Source organism: Petromyzon marinus, chromosome 22 (genome assembly GCF_048934315.1).
Source record: "Petromyzon marinus isolate PM22_M1 ecotype Great Lakes invasive population chromosome 22, UKy_Petmar_22M1.pri1.0, whole genome shotgun sequence".
NCBI lineage: Eukaryota > Metazoa > Chordata > Hyperoartia > Petromyzontiformes > Petromyzontidae > Petromyzon > Petromyzon marinus.
The window spans coordinates 20,412,637-20,432,575 of NC_133688.1; the positions used below are offsets into that span (position 1 = coordinate 20,412,637).

The 19,939-nt window shown below is 53.3% G+C and overlaps 1 protein-coding gene across 4 annotated transcripts; it reads left to right on the forward strand.

Moving 5' to 3' along the window:
• Nucleotides 1-7,933: 7,933 nt before the first annotated feature.
• On the forward strand, nt 7,934-19,341 carry RDH8 (retinol dehydrogenase 8). Of its 4 annotated transcripts, none has more exons than XM_076068841.1 (7): nt 7,934-8,525; nt 9,802-9,917; nt 11,773-11,934; nt 13,540-13,719; nt 16,405-16,498; nt 17,116-17,299; nt 17,895-19,341. In XM_076068841.1, the coding sequence occupies exons 2-7, from the start codon at nt 9,809-9,811 to the stop codon at nt 18,117-18,119; spliced, it is 954 nt and encodes a 317-aa protein (XP_075924956.1). In that variant the 5' UTR covers nt 7,934-8,525; nt 9,802-9,808; the 3' UTR covers nt 18,120-19,341. The 4 variants fall into 4 exon arrangements, with proteins under 4 accessions (XP_075924956.1, XP_032814549.1, XP_032814550.1 ...); XM_032958658.2 differs by lacking the exon at nt 7,934-8,525 and adding an exon at nt 8,637-9,075; XM_032958659.2 differs by lacking the exon at nt 7,934-8,525 and adding an exon at nt 10,539-10,625 and having other exon boundaries at nt 9,819-9,917.
• Nucleotides 19,342-19,939: the final 598 nt, after the last annotated feature.

Sequence of the window (19,939 nt, forward strand, 5' to 3'; positions counted from 1 at the left end):
AATCCAAAAAAACGCATGTCAAAAATGTTATAAATTGATTTGCATTTTAATGAGGGAAATAAGTATTTGACCCCCCCTCAATCAGAAAGATTTCTGGCTCCCAGGTGTCTTTTATACAGGTAAAGAGCTGAGATTAGGAGCACACTCTTAAAGGGAGTGCTGCTAATCTCAGCTTGTTACCTGTATAAAAGACACCTGTCCACAGAAGCAATCAATCAATCAGATTCCAAACTCTCCACCATGGCCAAGACCAAAGAGCTCTCCAAGGATGTCAGGGACAAGATTGTAGACCTACACAAGGCTGGAATGGGCTACAAGACCATTGGCAAGCAGCTTGGTGAGAAGGTGACAAGAGTTGGTGCGATTATTCGCAAATTGAAGAAACACAAAATAACTGTCAATCTCCCTCGGCCTGGGGCTCGATGCAATATCTCACCTCATGGAGTTGCAATGATCATGAGAACGGTGAGGAATCAGCCCAGAACTACACGGGAGGATCCTATCAATGATCTCAAGACAGCTGGGACCATAGTCACCAAGAAAACAATTGGTAACAGACTACGCAATGAAGAACTGAAATCCTGCAGCGCCTGCAAGGTCCCCCTGCTCAAGAAAGCACATATACATGCCCGTCTGAAGTTTGCCAATCAACATCTGAATGATTCAGAGGAAAACTGGGTGAAAGTGTTGTGGTCAGATGAGACAAAAATGGAGCTCTTTGGCATCAACTCAACTCGCCGTGTTTGGAGGAGGAGGAATGCTGCCTATGACCCCAAGAACACCATCCCCACCGTCAAACATGGAGGTGGAAACATTATGCTTTGGGGGTGTTTTTCTGCTAAGGGGACAGGACAACTTCACCGCATCAAAGGGACGATGGACGGGGCCATGTACTGTCAAATCTTGGGTAAGAACCTCCTTCCCTCAGCCAGGGCATTGAAAATGGGTCGTGGATGGGTTTTCCAGCATGACACTGACCCAAAACACACGGCCAAGGCAACAAAGGAGTGGCTCAAGAAGAAGCACATTAAGGTCCTGGAGTGGCCTAGCCAGACTCCAGACCTTAATCCCATAGAAAATCTGTGGAGGGAGCTGAAGGTTCGAGTTGCCAAACGTCAGCCTCGAAACCTTAATGACTTGGAGAAGATCTGCAAAGAGCAGTGGGACAAAATCCCTCCTGAGATGTGTGCAAACCTTGTGGCCAACTACAAGAAACGTCTGACCTCTGTGATTGCCAACAAGGGTTTTGCCACCAAGTACTAAGTCATGTTTTGCAGAGGGGTCAAATACTTCTTTCCCTCATTAAAATGCAAATCAATTTATAACATTTTTGACATGCGTTTTTCTGGATTTTGTTGTTGTTATTCTGTCTCTCACTGTTCAAGTAAACCTACCATTAAAATTATAGACTGATCATTTCTTCGTGAGTGGGCAAACGTACAAAATCAGCAGGGGATCAAATACTTTTTTCCCTCACTGTACACATTTAGGCTGTGTGCGCTGGTCGCACAGCACAAGTTCGCGTCTCGGCGCAAGTGAAAGTGAGTTGAACTTTTTTTGTGTTATCAACCCCCAGTTATGAGGATGATCATAGACAGTTTATCCCATTCATTACGTATTTTTTATTTATTTACTCTTTTGCAGGGCACGTGAACACGTTGATCCCAGAGTAGATAGAAACCTTTCGAAGGGACTGCGCAAGGAGATGCTGTGATATCATCTTGTCGGACCTTCATTGAAAAGAGGGATGTGCACTGCTCCTCTGTGATGTCACCGTGACACCGATAGGGCTGAGAGCTGCTCATCTGTGACGTCAACGTGACACCGATAGGGCTGAGAGCTGCTCCTCTGTGACGTCAACGTGACACCGATAGGGCTGAGAGCTGCTCCTCTGTGACGTCAACGTGACACTGATAGGGCTGAGAGCTGCTCATCTGTGACGTCAACGTGACGCCGATAGGGCTGAGAGCTGCTCCTCTGTGACGTCAACGTGACACCGATAGGGCTGAGAGCTGCTCCTCTGTGACGTCAACGTGACACTGATAGGGCTGAGAGCTGCTCATCTGTGACGTCAACGTGACGCCGATAGGGCTGAGAGCTGCTCCTCTGTGACGTCAACGTGACACCGATAGGGCTTGAGAGCTGCTCCTCTGTGACGTCAACGTGACACCGATAGGGCTTGAGAGCTGCTCCTCTGTGACGTCAACGTGACACCGATAGGGCTGAGAGCTGCTCCTCTGTGACGTCAACGTGACACCGATAGGGCTGAGGAGAGCTGCTCCTCTGTGACGTCAACGTGACACCGATAGGGCTTGAGAGCTGCTCCTCTGTGACGTCAACGTGACACCGATAGGGCTGAGACCTGATCCTCTGTGACGTCAACGTGACACCGATAGGGTTGAGAGCTGCTCGTGCGCACGTGGTGGAGGAGGGCGAGTAGATGGCGCACAGCTGCGTTAAGTGAGCCTGGGAGGGGGGGGGGGCATCGTGAACGTCACCATCATCATCGTCATTATTGTTGTCAACAACAACATCGTCGTCGTCGTCGTCATCACTGTCAACATCACCATCGTTATCGTCATCATTATCATCGTCATCATTGTCAACTCTATCATTACCACGACTGTATTCCGTATCATCATCCGCTATGAAATCATCTGCATTACCAAAGACAGAAACCCCCCATGTAGCCTGTAACAGACTGTAGGGGCAAGTGCTGTCTGCGAGCACCTATGAAGGCCGGCACGGCACACGAGGGGGTGGTGGGTGGCCAGCATATCGCCAGGCCGCCTTTGTCTCCCCAGTGGCGATGCTTATACACTGCACCAAGTACTCGTTTGAGGCTGAGTCGACCTAGGGGAGGCCCAGGACCGGTCCAGATAACCGTCACCGGTGTTGGCCGTGAGCGCGAATCGAACTCGGGTGGTAGCCGATTTCGTAGCACAGCGCGCTTACCGCTGTCTTCAATACCACCACCATAATCACATCATCTGAAGTAGCAGCAGCTGCAGCACCGTCATTGTATCTCCTCAACCTCACAAACATGACAACCACGACATCACAATTCTCTCCACATATTCAGAACAACCACCGTCACGATCATCAGCATGTGTCTTCTTCGTCATCGCCACCACCATCACGATTGTCTGAATGCATTGCATGTTATTGCCATGAATGACTCCAAATGCGGCACTTCTTGGATTAACTTTATTGTCCACAACCACAACAACGCCCAGTGCCCACCACCAGCCACCACCGCTCCCTTGCTTATTTCTCCTGAGCGCCCTCTCCTCCCCCTCTCTATTCCATTTCATCTCCCCCCCTCTCTTATCCCCTTCCTTCTCACCGATCCCTCTGCTCCCCTTCTAACTATTCCCGCCTTCTCTCCCTCTTTAAAACCTTCCCAACAATGACGAGCGAGCCAGCCTCGCCATATCTCTCCTTATGCAGTATCGCCTCCTCGTGGCGACTACGGCGTAAACGATATCCATCTCAACCCCCATGCCCTGACAAAGACGACGTTCTCCGAGGATGTCGAACACCCTGAACGTTGTTGCCCGCTCGATCCTGACCTCTAAACCCCTTCAAGGTGCTGGGCCCAGCGCCTTCTCTCCCACCCGGTACTTCTGATGATGCGGCCAGAGAAATGGACAAACGAGAATTCAGCCGTGCTCTTCCAGGTAACGATCGTGATGATGGCGATGGTGATGGTCATTGTGGTGGTGACGATTCTATGGAGAGGGTGATTAATATTGTTGTTAGCAATGAAGATGATAACGATAAGAACAATGATGTCAGAGATTGTGGAGATAATGACGTAACGCCGCTGCTACTGATGAATGTTTCTTGGTGGTGATGGAAGGTGTGATTAAATTAAGGATGTCCTCTTATGTCATGCCACCAGTCATAGATGTATTTATCCAGTATCGGTGAGTGCGAGTGTGTGTGAGTTGGTGGATGAGTGGGTGGATGGATGGTGTAATTGTCACTGTTACACGGTGGTGTACCACCGTGTAACAGTGGTGTACCACCGTGTAACAGTGACAATTACACCACCGTGTAACAGTGACAATTACACCACCGTGTCACAGTGACAATAACACCACCGTGTTACAGTGACAATAACACCACCGTGTAACAGTGACAATTACACCACCGTGTAACAGTGACAATTACACCACCGTGTAAGTGACAATTACACCACCGTGTCACAGTGACAATTACACCACCGTGTCACAGTGACAATTACACCACCGTGTCACAGTGACAATTACACCACCGATAGACAGTGACAATTACACCACCGTGTCACAGTGGCAATTACACCACCGTGTAACAGTGACAATTACACCACCGTGTTACAATGACAATAACACCACCGTGTAACAGTGACAATTACACCACCGTGTTACAGTGATAATTACACCACCGTGTAACAGTGACAATTACACCACCGTGTAACAGTGACAATTACACCACCGTGTAACAGTGACAATTACACCACCGTGTCACAGTGACAATTACACCACCGTGTCACAGTGGCAATTACACCACCGTGTAACAGTGACAATTACACCACCGTGTAACAGTGACAATTACACCACCGTGTCACAGTGACAATTACACCACCGTGTCACAGTGACAATTACACCACCGTGTAACAGTGACAATTACACCACCGTGTCACAGTGACAATTACACCACCGTGTCACAGTGACAATTACACCACCGTGTCACAGTGACAATTACACCACCGTGTAACAGTGACAATTACACCACCGTGTCACAGTGACAATTACACCACCGTGTCACAGTGACAATTACACCACCGTGTAACAGTGACAATTACACCACCGTGTAACAGTGACAATTACACCACCGTGTTACAGTGACAATTACACCACCCTGTAACAGTGACAATTACACCACCCTGTAACAGTGACAATTACACCACCGTGTCACAGTGACAATTACACCACCGTGTAACAGTGACAATTACACCACTGTTTAACAGGTAGGGGAGGGAGGGAGGGGAGGGCTCAAGGCTTTTGTGATATAACGTGGAACGCGCTCATTATAATACAGATCGCGCACCGTTATAATGCAGAAAGCGCATCGTTCTAACACGGTTTCTCAGCGGTCGTCGACCGACAACTTTCCTGAGCTGCGTGGCTGAGCAGTACGAGATAGTCCACGGCGTGACACAGTAACACGGCGGCGTACATTGTATATCGCCAAACGTTATCGTGGCACTACTAATGTGGAAATCATTTTCGGTTTACCGCGATTTTTCGCCGAGCGCGGCACTTTTCAGGAACGCAGCTACCGCGTTAAACGAGGACTGTGCCCTGCTGCTGGCAAATCCCTGCTCCTATCCGAGGCCGCCCGTCCTATCACGGCAGTGTGGTCCTCGATCCGGGCCCACCAACCCACCGGGCCGACTCCACCTGGTTCTGCTTATCCCGCACGTCGCCACGCACCATTGCAGACCACCAACCTGATGGCCGTCACCAAGGGCATTGGGCCCTCTCGACTGCCGGACCTGTTTGGGGTTGGGCCCCTGGCGGTGCACGCGGGGTGCACCCCCAGTGAGGGGCAAGGGCGGCCCGCAGGCCCCCACACGCCTCGAGGTGAGCAGCTCCTTGGAGGGGTGGCCCCGATATCCCCCCCCCACCACCACAGGTCATTGTGTGCATCGGTTCGGATTCCAGCGAAGTGGAGAGGGAAGAATCCGTCAAGTGCGGTGAGTGCTGCATGGTGCCACCCAGCGTGGGGCTCATATTCAACGGTGAGAATTGATAACAAACATGTGTGAGGATGAAGAGACTACCGCCACCATCGTTGCCATCTGCAAGGTGTTGGGGTGGTGCTGAGTTATTGTAAATAATCACGTCGTGCGGTTCGAGAGGTGCAGCGGTGCGTGGAGGGAAAGATTTTAACTACCTCGCCTGCTATACAGAAGGTCGTAGGTTCGATCCTGACCCTGGCGGCTGCTGCTGTATATTTTGAATGTTCTCGCAGTGGTCGCGCGGATTTTTCTACAGGTCCTCTGGTTTTTCCCCTCCACATTCAGAATCAACGAGACTTTATTTATGCAGCTCAGTGGGCCTTACCTGGTAAAATGATAAATGTTTATAGTTTAGTTTAGAAGGCGGCGGCGTCCGTCTTGTTGTCTGGCCGTGCCGGGCGGCACACCTCCCACTCGCCGTGGCTGCCGCCGCCGTCGCGGCGCCCGAGAGACGGGAGGGAGATGAATCGGAGGCGTGGATATTAAAAGATAAAATGGAACGAGAGCTGACAAAGTGGGCAGAGGAGATTGCAATTACATCGAGAGACGGGGGTAGAAACGCGCGGATTGGATAGCGGACGCAGGCTGAGATATCCCCTTGACGGTCGAGAGAGGTCGGTGGGTTTGGAGGGAACGCCTCGCTAGAAGGTGTTGCTGGCCGGTGGCCGAGACTGAAGATGGCACGTCAGCCCACGGAGGGAACACGCCTGAGAGGAGGTCCGCCATGGAGATGGTGACGATGGAATGAGCTCGTCTGCAGGGGCTCGATGCACCATTGATTTGCAATACCACAGAGATGGCTTGGGGAAGCCTTCATCCAGCAGTGGATTTTTCGTAGCTGGTGATTATGTTGATGAGACAGAGAGATCTGTGGACTGACACAGAAACCCACAGAATTACATGGAGTCCCATAGACTCAGATCGACACCCATTGACAAACAGAGCCTCGCATAGAGACCCACGTGTTCACATAGACACCCACAGACTCGCCGTGTCCCCCACTCCACGTGTCGTCTCACAGCCAAGTCGTACCTGCAGACGGACCCGTCGGGTAGGGGGAAGGGCACCCCTGTGGTGGTGAAGCAGGGACACGAGCCCCCCACCTTCACCGGCTGGTTCCTTGTCTGGGACCCCCCACCCACCAAGTGGGACTCGGACCCCAGCGAGAGGACCGAGGCCTCCCTCGACTAGGATTTGGGAAGCTCACTGGCGGCTCTCGTCTTATCGGGTTGCCCATCTCGGAGGTGCTTCTCAATGTGGACGCATCACGCGAGATGTTAACTCCCTCGCCTGGTATGCAGGAGGTCGTGGGTTCGATCCTGATTTTGACGCCTGCTGCTGCTGCTGTATATTTGGAGTTTTCGTGTCTCTCTCTCCCCGTGGTCGCGTGGATTTTTTTAGGCTCCTCCGGTTTTTTCCTCCACATTTATAATCAACATCATGCGTTCAGAGTATTCGGTTGCTATGCATTTCCACGTGATAAGCCACTTTGTTGAGCTATCATTTGTGGCGAGGAACTCAGTGGGCCTGACCTGGTAAAATAAAAATTTTTAATAGTTTTTAGTTTAGTCTATCTCGTAAACCAAATGAACGGATGACTACAAAATGAATAGATTGTGTGGAGTGGTGCGGTGACGCAATCTACGTGAACAATGGGGCAATATGCTATAGGTGTTCTCTCCGAACAATGGAATTATTGGCTGTATGGATCTATGTGGCTATGTGAACAATGGAATCTTGGGCTATTGTGGCCACGTGAACAATGGGACAATGGGTTAGAGGGGCTATGTAAACAATGAAATCGTGAGTTACATGGATTTATTTGAACAATGGGCTCAAGGGGTTATGTAACCAATGGCATTGCAAATGGAGTCCAACGTTCATTGCTTTGCACATGGCGTATGCATCGTTGCTCACGCTAAAGTACAGTTCGCATACTTATCAAAGACGCATCACGTCGACAATAACACGAAGCATTAAACATTCCACATTGCAGGTGCGTGCATCAGACGTAAATTGAAAGATGTGGCCTGTCGGCTTTAACGCTGCAGTTAAACCCTCGACACTTCCACGTTTACTGTGATACCATAAAAATATACGGAGAGTTATTTAGTTCATCACGCCGTAAATGTTGCCGCAAACCGCAACGTATTTATTTAACCGGTTTAAACCGATAACCGCATCGCTGACTTTATGTGAACGAAAATAAACAAATTCGCCCGTTTTCTCATTGAAAATAGGTAAATGTCAAAATGCCACTGTCATGTTCACAACAGCAACGTTTGTGGGGAATAATAACCATTTTCTGTACTTTTTAGGCATAAGCAATTACGAAATAACACTTTGTACCCAGGAACAAAAATTGTGCTACATAGTATTATGCAACTGTTTATCTCTGCGTGTCGCTCTGCGGCTGCGAACCTCTGTATCTTCGTGTGTCTGTGTGTGTATCTGTATCTCTCTGTGTGTCCGTATATCTGCGTATACTCTGTACCTCTGTGTCCCTGTCTTTCTCTGTCTGTCTCTGTGTGGGTCGTGCCTGCTGCTGAAGGACTTAGAGTCTCGTGGTGCACGCGGGATTAGGGATTAAAGAGAGAGAGAGAGACGGAGATTTAATTCAGCCTCTCTCCGCGTGACGAGGCTTAGCGAGAGAGCGTCGGGAGAGGTAACGGGGAGATTGGGTGAAGTGGAGATGGGAGAGAGAGAGGGAGGGAGATGGAGCGAATGGAAAACGGAGGTGAGAGAGAGACATTGGAGTGAGACTGGGAAGGAGGGAGTTAGGAGAACTGGACACCTAGAAAGAGAGAGACGGGACCAAGGGGGAGGGATTGAAGGAGGGAGGAGTGGGGGATCAGGGAGGTAGAGAGGACGGACATAGAGAGGAAGATAGAGGAGGGAGAGAGGGTGGTGGAGAGGAGAGAGGGACACGGAGAGAGGAGGAAGGGAGAGCGACAGAGGGAAGCAGGGCTGATGGGAGCCAGAAGGGAACGAGGGAAACGGGGAAGAGAGGAGACGGAGGGACCGAGTTCGAGAGACAGCGGACGACACGGATGCAGGGGGGAGAGGGAAGATGTAGGAGAGCGAGGGTGGGCTCAGAGAGGAGGAGAAAACGTCGTGGAGGGTTGGAGGCGGGGGCGGGGGGTGTAGGCAGGCGGTGTCGGGGCAGGAGGTGGCGTGAGTCTTAGCTACAGAGATCCCGCTCATCCCCAGACCATACTCCTCGCCCTGTGGTCACCCATCGAGTCTGTCACCAAACATCACTCGCGCAGCACAAGTCGCCTCTGCCGGTACTAACCACCACCACCACCACCGACCATCAACCCATCATCACCACTCAGCCAACATCACTACCGGATTCTAACCACCATCACACACCATCATCACTACCAGCTCCTAACAACCATCACACACCATCACTACCAGCTCCTAACCACCATCACACACCATCACTACCAGCTCCTAACCACCATCACACACCATCACTAACAGCTCCTAACCACCATCACACACCATCACTAACAGCTCCTAACCACCATCACACACCATCACTACCAGCTCCTAACCACCATTACACACCATCACTAACAGCTCCTAACCACCATCACACACCATCATCACTACCAGCTCCTAACCACCATCACACACCATCATCACTACCAGCTCCTAACCACCATCACACACCATCACTACCAGCTCCTAACCACCATCACACACCATCACTACCAGCTCCTAACCACCATCACACACCATCACTAACAGCTCCTAACCACCATCACACACCATCATCACTACCAGCTCCTAACCACCATTACACACCATCATCACTACCAGCTCCTAACCACCATCACACACCATCATCACTACCAGCTCCTAACCACCATCACACACCATCATCACTACCAGCTCCTAACCACCATCAGACACCATCACACGCCACCATCATCGGCCCGCGAGCCGCTATCGAGAGTGGAAGTCGCGCGACCTCTCCCCCGCTCGTGGCTGCGTGCCACCAGGTTCACTATGGGCACCACGGACGTCAAGACCGTGGTGCTTATCACCGGTTGCTCGTCTGGAATCGGACTGGAGCTGGCGGCCAGGATGGCGCAAGATCCCAATCAACGATACACGGGTAAGGATGATAATGACGATGATGACGATATCATCATCAGTAGCAGCAGCACTATCATCATCAGCAGCAGCATCAGCAAAAGCGTCAGCAGCAGTACCATCAGCATCATCAGCTGCAGTATCATCAACTACATCAGCATCAACAGCATCATCATCAACATCATCACCACTCACCATGATCACTCGGCATCATAGGAATGTCAACACATCAATAACACTGGCCTAAAGTGGAAATGTGTTTGTGTGTATATATTAGATGACGTTTCAGGCAATGGTCCTAGTTCATAGAAGAGGGATAGTGAGGCCAGGGAGCGTGAGCGATTCGTAGACTACACTGCGATAGGAATTAATGCAGCGGCATCAGAATGCAATCATCACCGCTGATTACAATCATCATTTCATGTATCGTGAAGGTTGTGATGTGCATTGTTGTGGTTGTTGTCTCTGTTGTCTTGTTGTTGTGGCTGTTTGTTGTTGTGGTTATTGGGTGATTGCTGCTGCTGTTGTGGCTGTTTTGTTGTTAGTGTATTTGTTGCGCTGATGTTGTGGTTGTGGTTCTGTAGTCGTGGCTGTTGTGTTGTTGTGGTGTCTGCTGTGACTGTTGTGGCCGCTGTTGTGGTAGCTGTGCCAGGACTTGGACCTGGGAGCTGCGGGTACTTCTTCTACACGCGAGCGATTTACCGCCGATAAGGGGCCACCAATTCAGTCGGTACGCACGAATCTGTCAAAACTTGACCCCCCCCTCCCTGTACGCACGCGAATTTTTTATACCCCCCCCCCCCCCCCGAATCCTATAGAGCGGCGGATATTTAATCCACGCAGAAACGATCAAGTTTAAGCAAAGAGAAAGTCCACCGCCGGACTATCTAACTCATTTGAAGGCCAATGTAGACAAATTATTATCGAGGCTTCACTCCCACCCCCCCCCCCCCCCGTTTCCTATGCGTCCGTACATTGTCAGTAGACCCCCCATACGCAAGCGAACGCATTTGGCTTAACCCCCCTCCCCCCTCCATGCGTACCGACTGAATGGATGGCCCCCTGAGTGAATTTGCCGTTACCCGCGTGCAGTGCGATGACACGCGGTGCTGGCTGTTGGATGAGACCCCCACCACCACCCTGACCCTCGCTGGCGTGAGTTGGTGCCCGCCTGCGGTCGTGTTAATTACCCATTACCCTCATTGAGCCAGACGTTGTCGTTGTTCGTCGATAGTGACGTCACGGTCACGAAGGGATTTTGGGCTGCTCAGTTGACGATGGAGGTGCTCATCTTCTTGCTGAGGCAGTCAGAGAAACTCCACATTCCCATAGCGGGGGGGGGGGGGGTTCATCCGTGGGACAACCACTGCTGACTTCCCAATAAATTGGTGAAAATATTATCGACCCCGGAGTGATGATTGGCTGAGTCACCCCCCCCCCCCCCCAACCAGGATGTGAACTCGCAACCTTCCAATTGCAAGCCGCTCGCTCGGTCGATGAGCCACCTGGCCGGTTTATGGTGCTGATGATGATGGTGCTGATGAATAATGGTGTTGATGAATAATGTTGCTGATGAATAATGGTGCTGATGAATAATGGTGCTGATGATGGTGCTGCTGATAATAATGCCGATGACATTGCTGATGATGATGATGATGACGGTACTGATGATGATGATGCTGAGTATGGTGCTGATGATTATAGTGCTGATAATAGTCCTGCTGCTGCTGATTGAGCTGCTGATGATAATGGTGCCGATGACGGTGCTGTTGATAGCGGTGATGGTGCTGCTTATTATGATAGTGATGCTGATGGTGCTACTGATGGTGCTGATGCTGATGGTGCTGATGATGATGCTGATGGTGCTGCCGAGACAGTGATCGCCACGATGCGAAACCTGGAGAAGCGTGGCCAGCTCGTGGAGGCTGCGGGAGCGGCGCTCGGCTCCTCGCTGCTCGTGCAGCAGCTGGACGTGTGTAGCGACGACTCCGTGCGGGACTGCCTCGCTGCCGTGCCGGGAGGTCGGGTGGACGTGCTGGGTGCGAGCCCCTCACCCCCCACCCCTCATGCCTACAGCCTGGCTTTAACACGACTATGCAGCCAGACGAATAGCAACTTAATACCATCAGTCTGTCACTCTGCCATGAAAACCACCGCCCCATCTGTACCGACCCACCAACAGCCTGCACCAAACATCTTCAAGTGCCACTTATCCCCGATACAAAGACAACGATCCCCCGTATAGCCTTAACAGATTGCTGGGGGCAAGTGCTGTGAGCCAGCAGCAACCTATGAAGGCCGGCAGGTCCCGCGCGGGAAGTTGGTGGCGAGCACCACGCCCGGCCGCCTTTGTCTTCCTCGTGGCGATGTTTGCACATCGCACCAAGCTACCCATTTGAGGCTTGGCCGACCTAGGGGAGGCCCAGGACCGGTTCAGACAGCTGCCACTGGTGTTGGCCACGATTCGGGAGAATCGACATCGGGAGAATCGTCATCGAGTCGCCGAGTTCACAGCGCGTTGCGCCACGGCTCACCCGTGCCGGCCCTGGGCACGACTCGAACGCGGATGTCGCGACGCGACTCGCTAACCACCGCGCTACCGCTGCCCGCATCCTACCGCTACCCTGAGGCATGACACGGGAACACGACCACCGATACCACGGATATCACCGCCAGCATCACCGACGACACCGGCAGTGACACCGTCACGCGGACCACACCACCAGCCCGGGCGGCACTCAAACTCTCCCACTTAGGCGATCAATTTACACTTCACACTGGCGGCCACAACAATATTAACACCCCCCCCCCGGCCCCCTCCTCCCTAACACAACCACGCTACCCCTATCACTAACATCATCAATTAACCCCGAAACCCCCTGCCACCCCCTCGGTAACGTTACCGCCACTTTACCCCTCTCAATGTACAATCAACACCGTCACCTTACCCAGCGCCTACCATCCACCTCGCCATGTATTCATCCCATCATCAATACGACCACTTTGCTTTCAACACTCTGCCCCCCCCCCCCCGTCTCTGTAACTGTGCAATGTCGCCAGGCTGCCCCTCACACCACCACCCGTCTGCTCACACCACCACCTTGCCCATACTAATCACGTCCAGCTTCGTATTGCGTCGTTGTCCGTGCACATTTCACGAGGAACCTACAAACGAGCTGGAAGGTAGCCACTAGGCAGTGAGCCAGCGCTGCCAACAAGTGCCCAAGCTCTGTAGTCCTATATATATTCAGATGTTTTAAGCAATATCATTAATGTGTATGCTTTACTTGCCGTGCCTGCCTGTCCATCTGCCTAGAGGCCTGCCTGTCTGCATGCCACCCCATATTCCTGTCTGCATGCCACTCTATCTGCCTGACTGCCTTTCTGCGTGTCCGTCTTGTCTACCTGCCTACTTACCTGCTTATCTCACGTCTCTCCACGTGACTGCTTTCTCCGCACATCCCTTTTGCCGTCCATTGGTTCATCAGTTCATCCATCCATGTGTTCATCCGTCATCCATGTGTTTCATCCGTCATCCATGTGTTTCATCCGTCCGTTCATCTGTTTGTCCATCCCTCCGTCTATTGTTGCCCATCTGCCATTTTTGTTCCCCGTCAATCCTCTGTCCGTGCGCGCTCGCGCAGTGAACAACGCGGGCGTGGGTCTCATCGGTCCCGTGGAGGGCCACACCATGGAGGAGATCAAAGCCGTGTTCGACACCAACTTCTTCGGCGTCGTGCGGATGATCAAGGCCGTACTGCCCGACATGAAGCGCCGGCGCAGCGGCCACATCGTGGTCATCAGCAGCGTCATGGGCCTGCAGGGTGCGCACCGCAACCACCGGACCTCGCGCGGCGACACGCGCCCTACCACAGGGCCACGGAGCGAGTGTGGCGGTGGTGGGATGGGGCGGCTATGAGACGCCCGGAAAGGTTCTGGACAAACAGATAACGGCGTCCGCTAGTCCACGTTTGTCGCTCCCTTGGGCAAGGGCTGGGTTGGCTCTTTGCAAGCAGCAGCACCACCACTACCAGCAGCAGCAGCACCACTACCAGCAGCAGCAGCAGCACCAGCAGCATCACCACCACCACTACCAGCAGCAGCACCACCACCACCACTACCAGCAGCAGCACCACCACCACTACCAGCAGCAGCACCACCACCACAACTACCAGCAGCAGCACCACCACCACTACCAGCAGCAGCACCACCACCACTACCAGCAGCAGCACCACCACCACTACCAGCAGCAGCACCACCACCACAACTACCAGCAGCACCACCACCACAACTACCAGCAGCAGCACCACCACCACTACCAGCAGCAGCACCACCACCACTACCAGCAGCAGCACCACCACCACTACCAGCAGCAGCACCACCACTACCAGCAGCAGCACCACCACTACCAGCAGCAGCAGCACCACTACCAGCAGCATCACCACCACTACCAGCAGCAGCACCACCACCACTACCAGCAGCAGCACCACCACCACAACTACCAGCAGCAGCACCACCACCACTACCAGCAGCAGCACCACCACCACAACTACCAGCAGCAGCACCACCACCACTACCAGCAGCAGCACCACCACCACTACCAGCAGCAGCACCACCACTACCAGCAGCAGCACCACCACCACCAGCAGCAGCACCACCATCACCACTACCAGCAGCAGCACCACCACTACCAGCAGCAGCACTACCACCACTACCAGCAGCAGCACTACCACCACTACCAGCAGCAGCACAACCACCACTACCAGCAGCAGCACCACCACCACTACCAGCAGCACCACCACCACTACCAGCAGCACCACCACCACTACCAGCAGCACCACCACCATCACCACTACCAGCAGCAGCACCACCACTACCAGCAGCAGCACCACCACCACTACCAGCAGCAGTCGACTCTTTCTGGGGTAAATTGCCAGGGTCATCACCAACCGCAACACGCTGCGCACGTGGCTCACGGCTGTTTTGGCAAATTGGGACAACGGCGAACTGTTGTGTGCATGCATGAACGTTGAACTTCTTTCACGCCGTACGTGGCCAACCGTGCTAATCGGAGATGCGGGGAGAATACAAATTGAGGCCTCTTTTTCCAGCAGTGGCGTGAGCGTGAGCTAAGCAATCGTTTCAGGAATTCTTCAACGGGGTCGGTGATAAGTGGAGCAGAGGTGCCGGCATTTATCCAAGGGCCCCCCTTATCTCACCAGGGCGACCGAGTAACTGATTGACCTGTGTGTGCGTGTTCGAGTGTGTTCACAAAAGCGGCCGGGCGTGGATGCTGGCCACCCACCCCCTCGTGTGCCGTGCCGTCCTCCAAAGGTTGCTCGCTAACAGCACTTGCCCCAACAGTCTGTTAAGGCTACACCGGGGAACTTTGTCTTTTTGTGTTTAAAGTGTACCTAGCATGACACAAGCGTCGTGATGGCGTCACCACCGCACAACTGTTGTTGTGTTCGTGAGTTCATGTGTGTGTGTATGTTCGTGTGTGTTCATGTGTGTGTATGTTCGTGTGTGTATGTTCGTGTGTGTGTGTATGTTCGTGTGTGTGTGTGTTCATGTGTGTGTATGTTCGTGTGTATGTTCGTGTGTGTGTGTGTTCATGCGTGTGTGTTTAACAGCAGAGGTTTCACTCAGAATCAGTCGAGCGGCAATATATTTTCATTGGTTGCGTAATGCTGTGTGGAAGCAACCTGGTCTGTCGCTCCGCACTAAGCTTCAGGTCTTCTCGGCCACGGTTATTCCCTCCCTTCTCTACGCTTGCGAAACGTGGACACCCCTAATGGAACATCTTCGCCGGTTAGAAACATTTAGGCTGGCCTGCCTACGATCCATCCTGGGTTTAACCAGGCTGGATTGTGTGAGGAGCTCACAAATCCTTGAAAGATCTGGGCACGGTCTCATCGGTGAGCTCCTCCGGCAGGCAAGGCTGCGATGGCTGGGTTATGTAGCCCGCATGCCCAGCCACCGCATGCCGAAACAGCTTCTGTTCGGCCGGATCGAGGGGGCTAAACGGGCGCGGCACGGGCTAGAGAAGAGATGGAGTGACGTGGTACAGGAGGACGTGGAGCTGAATGGACTTGCCGATGACTGGTACCAGCGGTGTCAAGATCGGCCTCTGTGGAGGAGGCTCGTGAAGGACGCTACTGGGCAGTTGGAGGCAGTCGCCCTCCAACAACGGAGGGCGGAGGAGCGACGCTCACAACAACGAGCGGAGCGCCGGGTGGCTAGAGCAACGCAAGTTGGCACAGTAGGGGGCACAGGTGGTGCATCAGCCAGTCATCTCAGTCATCTCAGTCAGTCGCCCCGTGGCACCTGGGTCTGCCCCGTGACCTCCTGCCAGCGGGCGTTCGGCACTCCACGTGACCTCAATGTGCACATGGCCTGGCACAAGCGTCGTGGTGACGTCACCGCCACTTAGTGGCGAATGGCGGTTGTTGTTGTGTGTTCATGTGTGTGTGTTCATGTGTGTGTGTTCATGTGTGTGTCCCGCTCAGCCGTGGTGTTCAACGATGTCTACGCGGCCTCCAAGTTCGCCGTGGAGGGTTTCTGCGAGGCGCTCGCCATGCAGTTGGCCAAATTCGACATCCAGTGAGTGGAGCGAGCTCGCCCAGGGCTCGAGGAGTGCTTCCTGCACAACGTAGGAGGCCTCGATATGGCGGATAAAACCTTCATGTATAGATAGGAACGCAGAACTTGGGGGAAGGGGAATTCGGCACCCTATTCTTACAATAACGCTCCTCACACCATTAACATCACCACAACAGAAAAAGATCCCCTGTATAGCCTTGACAGTCTGTAGGGGCAAGTGCTGTTAGCGAGTAGCACCTATGAAGGCGGGCACGGCACACGAGGGGGTGGGTGGTCAGCACACCGCCCGGCCGCTTTTGTCTCCCGGGTGGCGATGTTTAAACACCGCACTAGGTTCTCATTTGAGGCTAAGTCAACCTAGCGGAGGCCCAGGACCGGTTCAGATAATCGTAACTGGTGTTGGTGGTAGTGAGCGGGAATCGAACCCGGGTCGCTGGGTTCATAGTGCAGCGCGCTAACCGTTACACCACCGCTCCCCACACAGACACACAAACTCTCACCAGACACACACTCACACACACCGCTCGGCACACCACCACCACCACCACCCACATCACCACCACCACCACCACTACCGCCGCCGCTGACGAGTCCCACGGTGGCGGTGTCGTCGTCAGCGTGACGCTGGTGGAGCCGGGCCCCGTGCACACCAAGTTCGAGACGAAGCTCTTGGCCGACGCGTCCCGCGAGGAGTTCGCGGGCGTGGACGCCGAGACGCTGCATCTCTTCCGCGACGTCTACCTCCCGGCGTCGCGCGACATCTTCCGGACGCTCGGCCAGACGCCCGGCGACGTCGTGAAGGTCGTCACCTGGCCGCCGCTTTTCGCGCTGCAGAGTTTGAGCCGGGGGCCGGCACAATGAATAAGTAACAAAGTTCACGTTTCACTATTCATCGTTTCACTATTCGATGGAGGCGTCGGAGCATTACCGAACGATTTGCCGAATCGCTCGTGGCGAATCAAGTCGCTCTCCCCACGTGCCGCTGCTCCTCGGGGGCCGGAGGATGACGTGGACGATCGTCAGCTGTCTCCTGTTGGGTCACCGCGTGGCTCCACAGGCCACGACGAGGCGGCGGCGGTGGGGGTGGGGGGGGTCGCGTTTGCAGAGGCGGCGTTGGCCGCCTCGCGGTCGTTCTCTGAACCCGAAGCCAATCCCCCCCCCTCCTCCCCCACTTGCAGGCCGAGGCGACGGCGCGTTAAAAGGATGCCTCTCTGGTGCTGGCTCTCAGCGGCACGGCAGCATGGGCAGTGGAACAAATAAGCCAGCCCGTAACCGCGATGGCCCTGCGCTGGCTCAGCTGAGATGTGCCAGTGTAAAAGGACTAAAACATTCTTACTCACCCACCTACCCACCTACCCACCCTCCCCTTGTCCCCCCCCCACGTCCCACCGCGCAGGCCGTGATGAGGGTGATCGCCAGGGAGCGCCCCCCGTTCCGCTACCAGACGAATCCGCTCTACACGCCGCTCACGGCGCTCCGGCACGCCGACGACACGGGGCAGCTATCGGTACAGACGTTCTACCGCCTGCTCTTCCACCACGGCGCCGTCTTCCGCGCGTCGCTCGCCGCGCTGCGCTGCCTCACCTGCAGCTGCTGCCGCGCCGCTCACTCGGACGCGTGACAGCTCACCTGGCGGAGGGGGGGGGCGGGGAACGTGGGGGGGGGGGGGTAGAGTGGAGTGACCGGCGCGGTGAGGTATGGTTAAATAAAGCCCCCCCCCCCCACACACACAGAAATGGGGAGGCTAACTTAAGATTTTGTAACTCTGTGTGTACGTATGTATGTTGAACTTCTTTCGCACCGTACGTAGCCGACCGCGCTATAGGCGAGCGGTTGACCCAATACCACACGCAGTCTTTGCGATCCCGCCGATGTGTCCGACTTGAGGAGTTCACCGATCGTCTCCGAGTGCAGGCGAGGTCGTCACTTGCGCGTGCCCGAGGAGTGGTGCGCGTGCCCGATGAGTGGTGCGCGTGCACGTGTGACCCACGTGACGTAGAGGCGGAGCTATGGCACAGCGGTCGTGAACCCGTGAACAGGATTTTAATTCCCGCTCACGGCCAACACCAAATCTAACCCCCAAAAAAACATCCTAACCCAAAAACCTCTATGATTATACCTACTATGATCACCCAGGAATATCCTTAACGCTGGTGACGTAACTGAACGTTGACCAGCTCCCCTCATTAATAATCATGAACAGGTGACGTCCTCCAAATGGACCCCCCCCCCCATTCATAATAATTAGCGGCTGACGTCACTCCACATGGGGGGGCGAGACGCCTCCTCCCCCCTCCTCGGCGTCAACTCACAACCCTCACTACAAAGGCAGAACCCTCACGTCACGTGATCTCCGTAACGCTGTTGAGACATCAAAGTAAAAAGGACGTCATGATGAACAAGGGATTATAACCTGTAAATTAAATAATTCTGTGTCACCGCGCCCTTACAAAGTGCACACGCATTGATGCAATGGATATCACGTCGCGGTCTGCTTTTCGCTTGCAAGTTTCAGATTTACTGCAATACACCCGTCCTTGGACGGGCTAAATGCTAGTGGATAATATTGGTCGCGAAAGCCAACACGTTGAAGTGGCCAACACCATCGTGAGAGGTGGCGGCAGACTGCGAAGGATTTCATCCAGAAGTGGATTGACCATGACTAACGATGCAAGCCATCCACTCGCTCAGGCAGCCTAAGGCAATACAGTACTGTGTATAAGGTACTGTACTTCAATTGCTTAGTGTCCTTGACTTAACCAGGTGAGAAACGTGTCGAATAAATGCAATCCTGTTGTACAATTATTTACCGGGAAATCAAATTAAAGTGCTTTGTGACGCGAGCGTCTGTCCGGTTCACTAAAGTTCCCATGTGGGCGCGTGCGTGTGATGAGACCCAAGTGTTGATGGCAAATAGAAGTTTAAATAAAACCGAAGCACATTTGTGAGAGTCGTGGGGCCTTTTTGCTAGTATCAAAGTATACAAAATAAGAACAGCTTTAACCCTCTCTGGCAACATTGCAACACCTAATAATAGGGTTTTCCCCTTTTTTTGGCAACAAAACTGAAACCTTTTTTTACAAGGATTCATGTCTGCATCAACCACAAAACGGATTGGTCTAATGATGTAGATGCTCACCCCGAGCCCTCATTACTTTGATAGTGCATTGTCTTTGAGCTGTACACCTTTTGGCGTCCTCTGGTCGAACACCAATTGGGTCGAGGCTCAAAAGAAAGCTGTCCCTTGGTGTAGACCAATCAGTTTCAAGGACAATGCATATATTATCATAGTATGTTTTTTGTTTGCATTTTGACTGCAGGTATTGTGGTTAATGCAGACATGAAGCCTTGTAAAAAAGGTTTCAGTTTTGTTGCCAGAAAAAAGGGGAAAACCCTTTTATTACATTTTGGTACTGGCAAAGGAGGTCTAATTATTGTAAC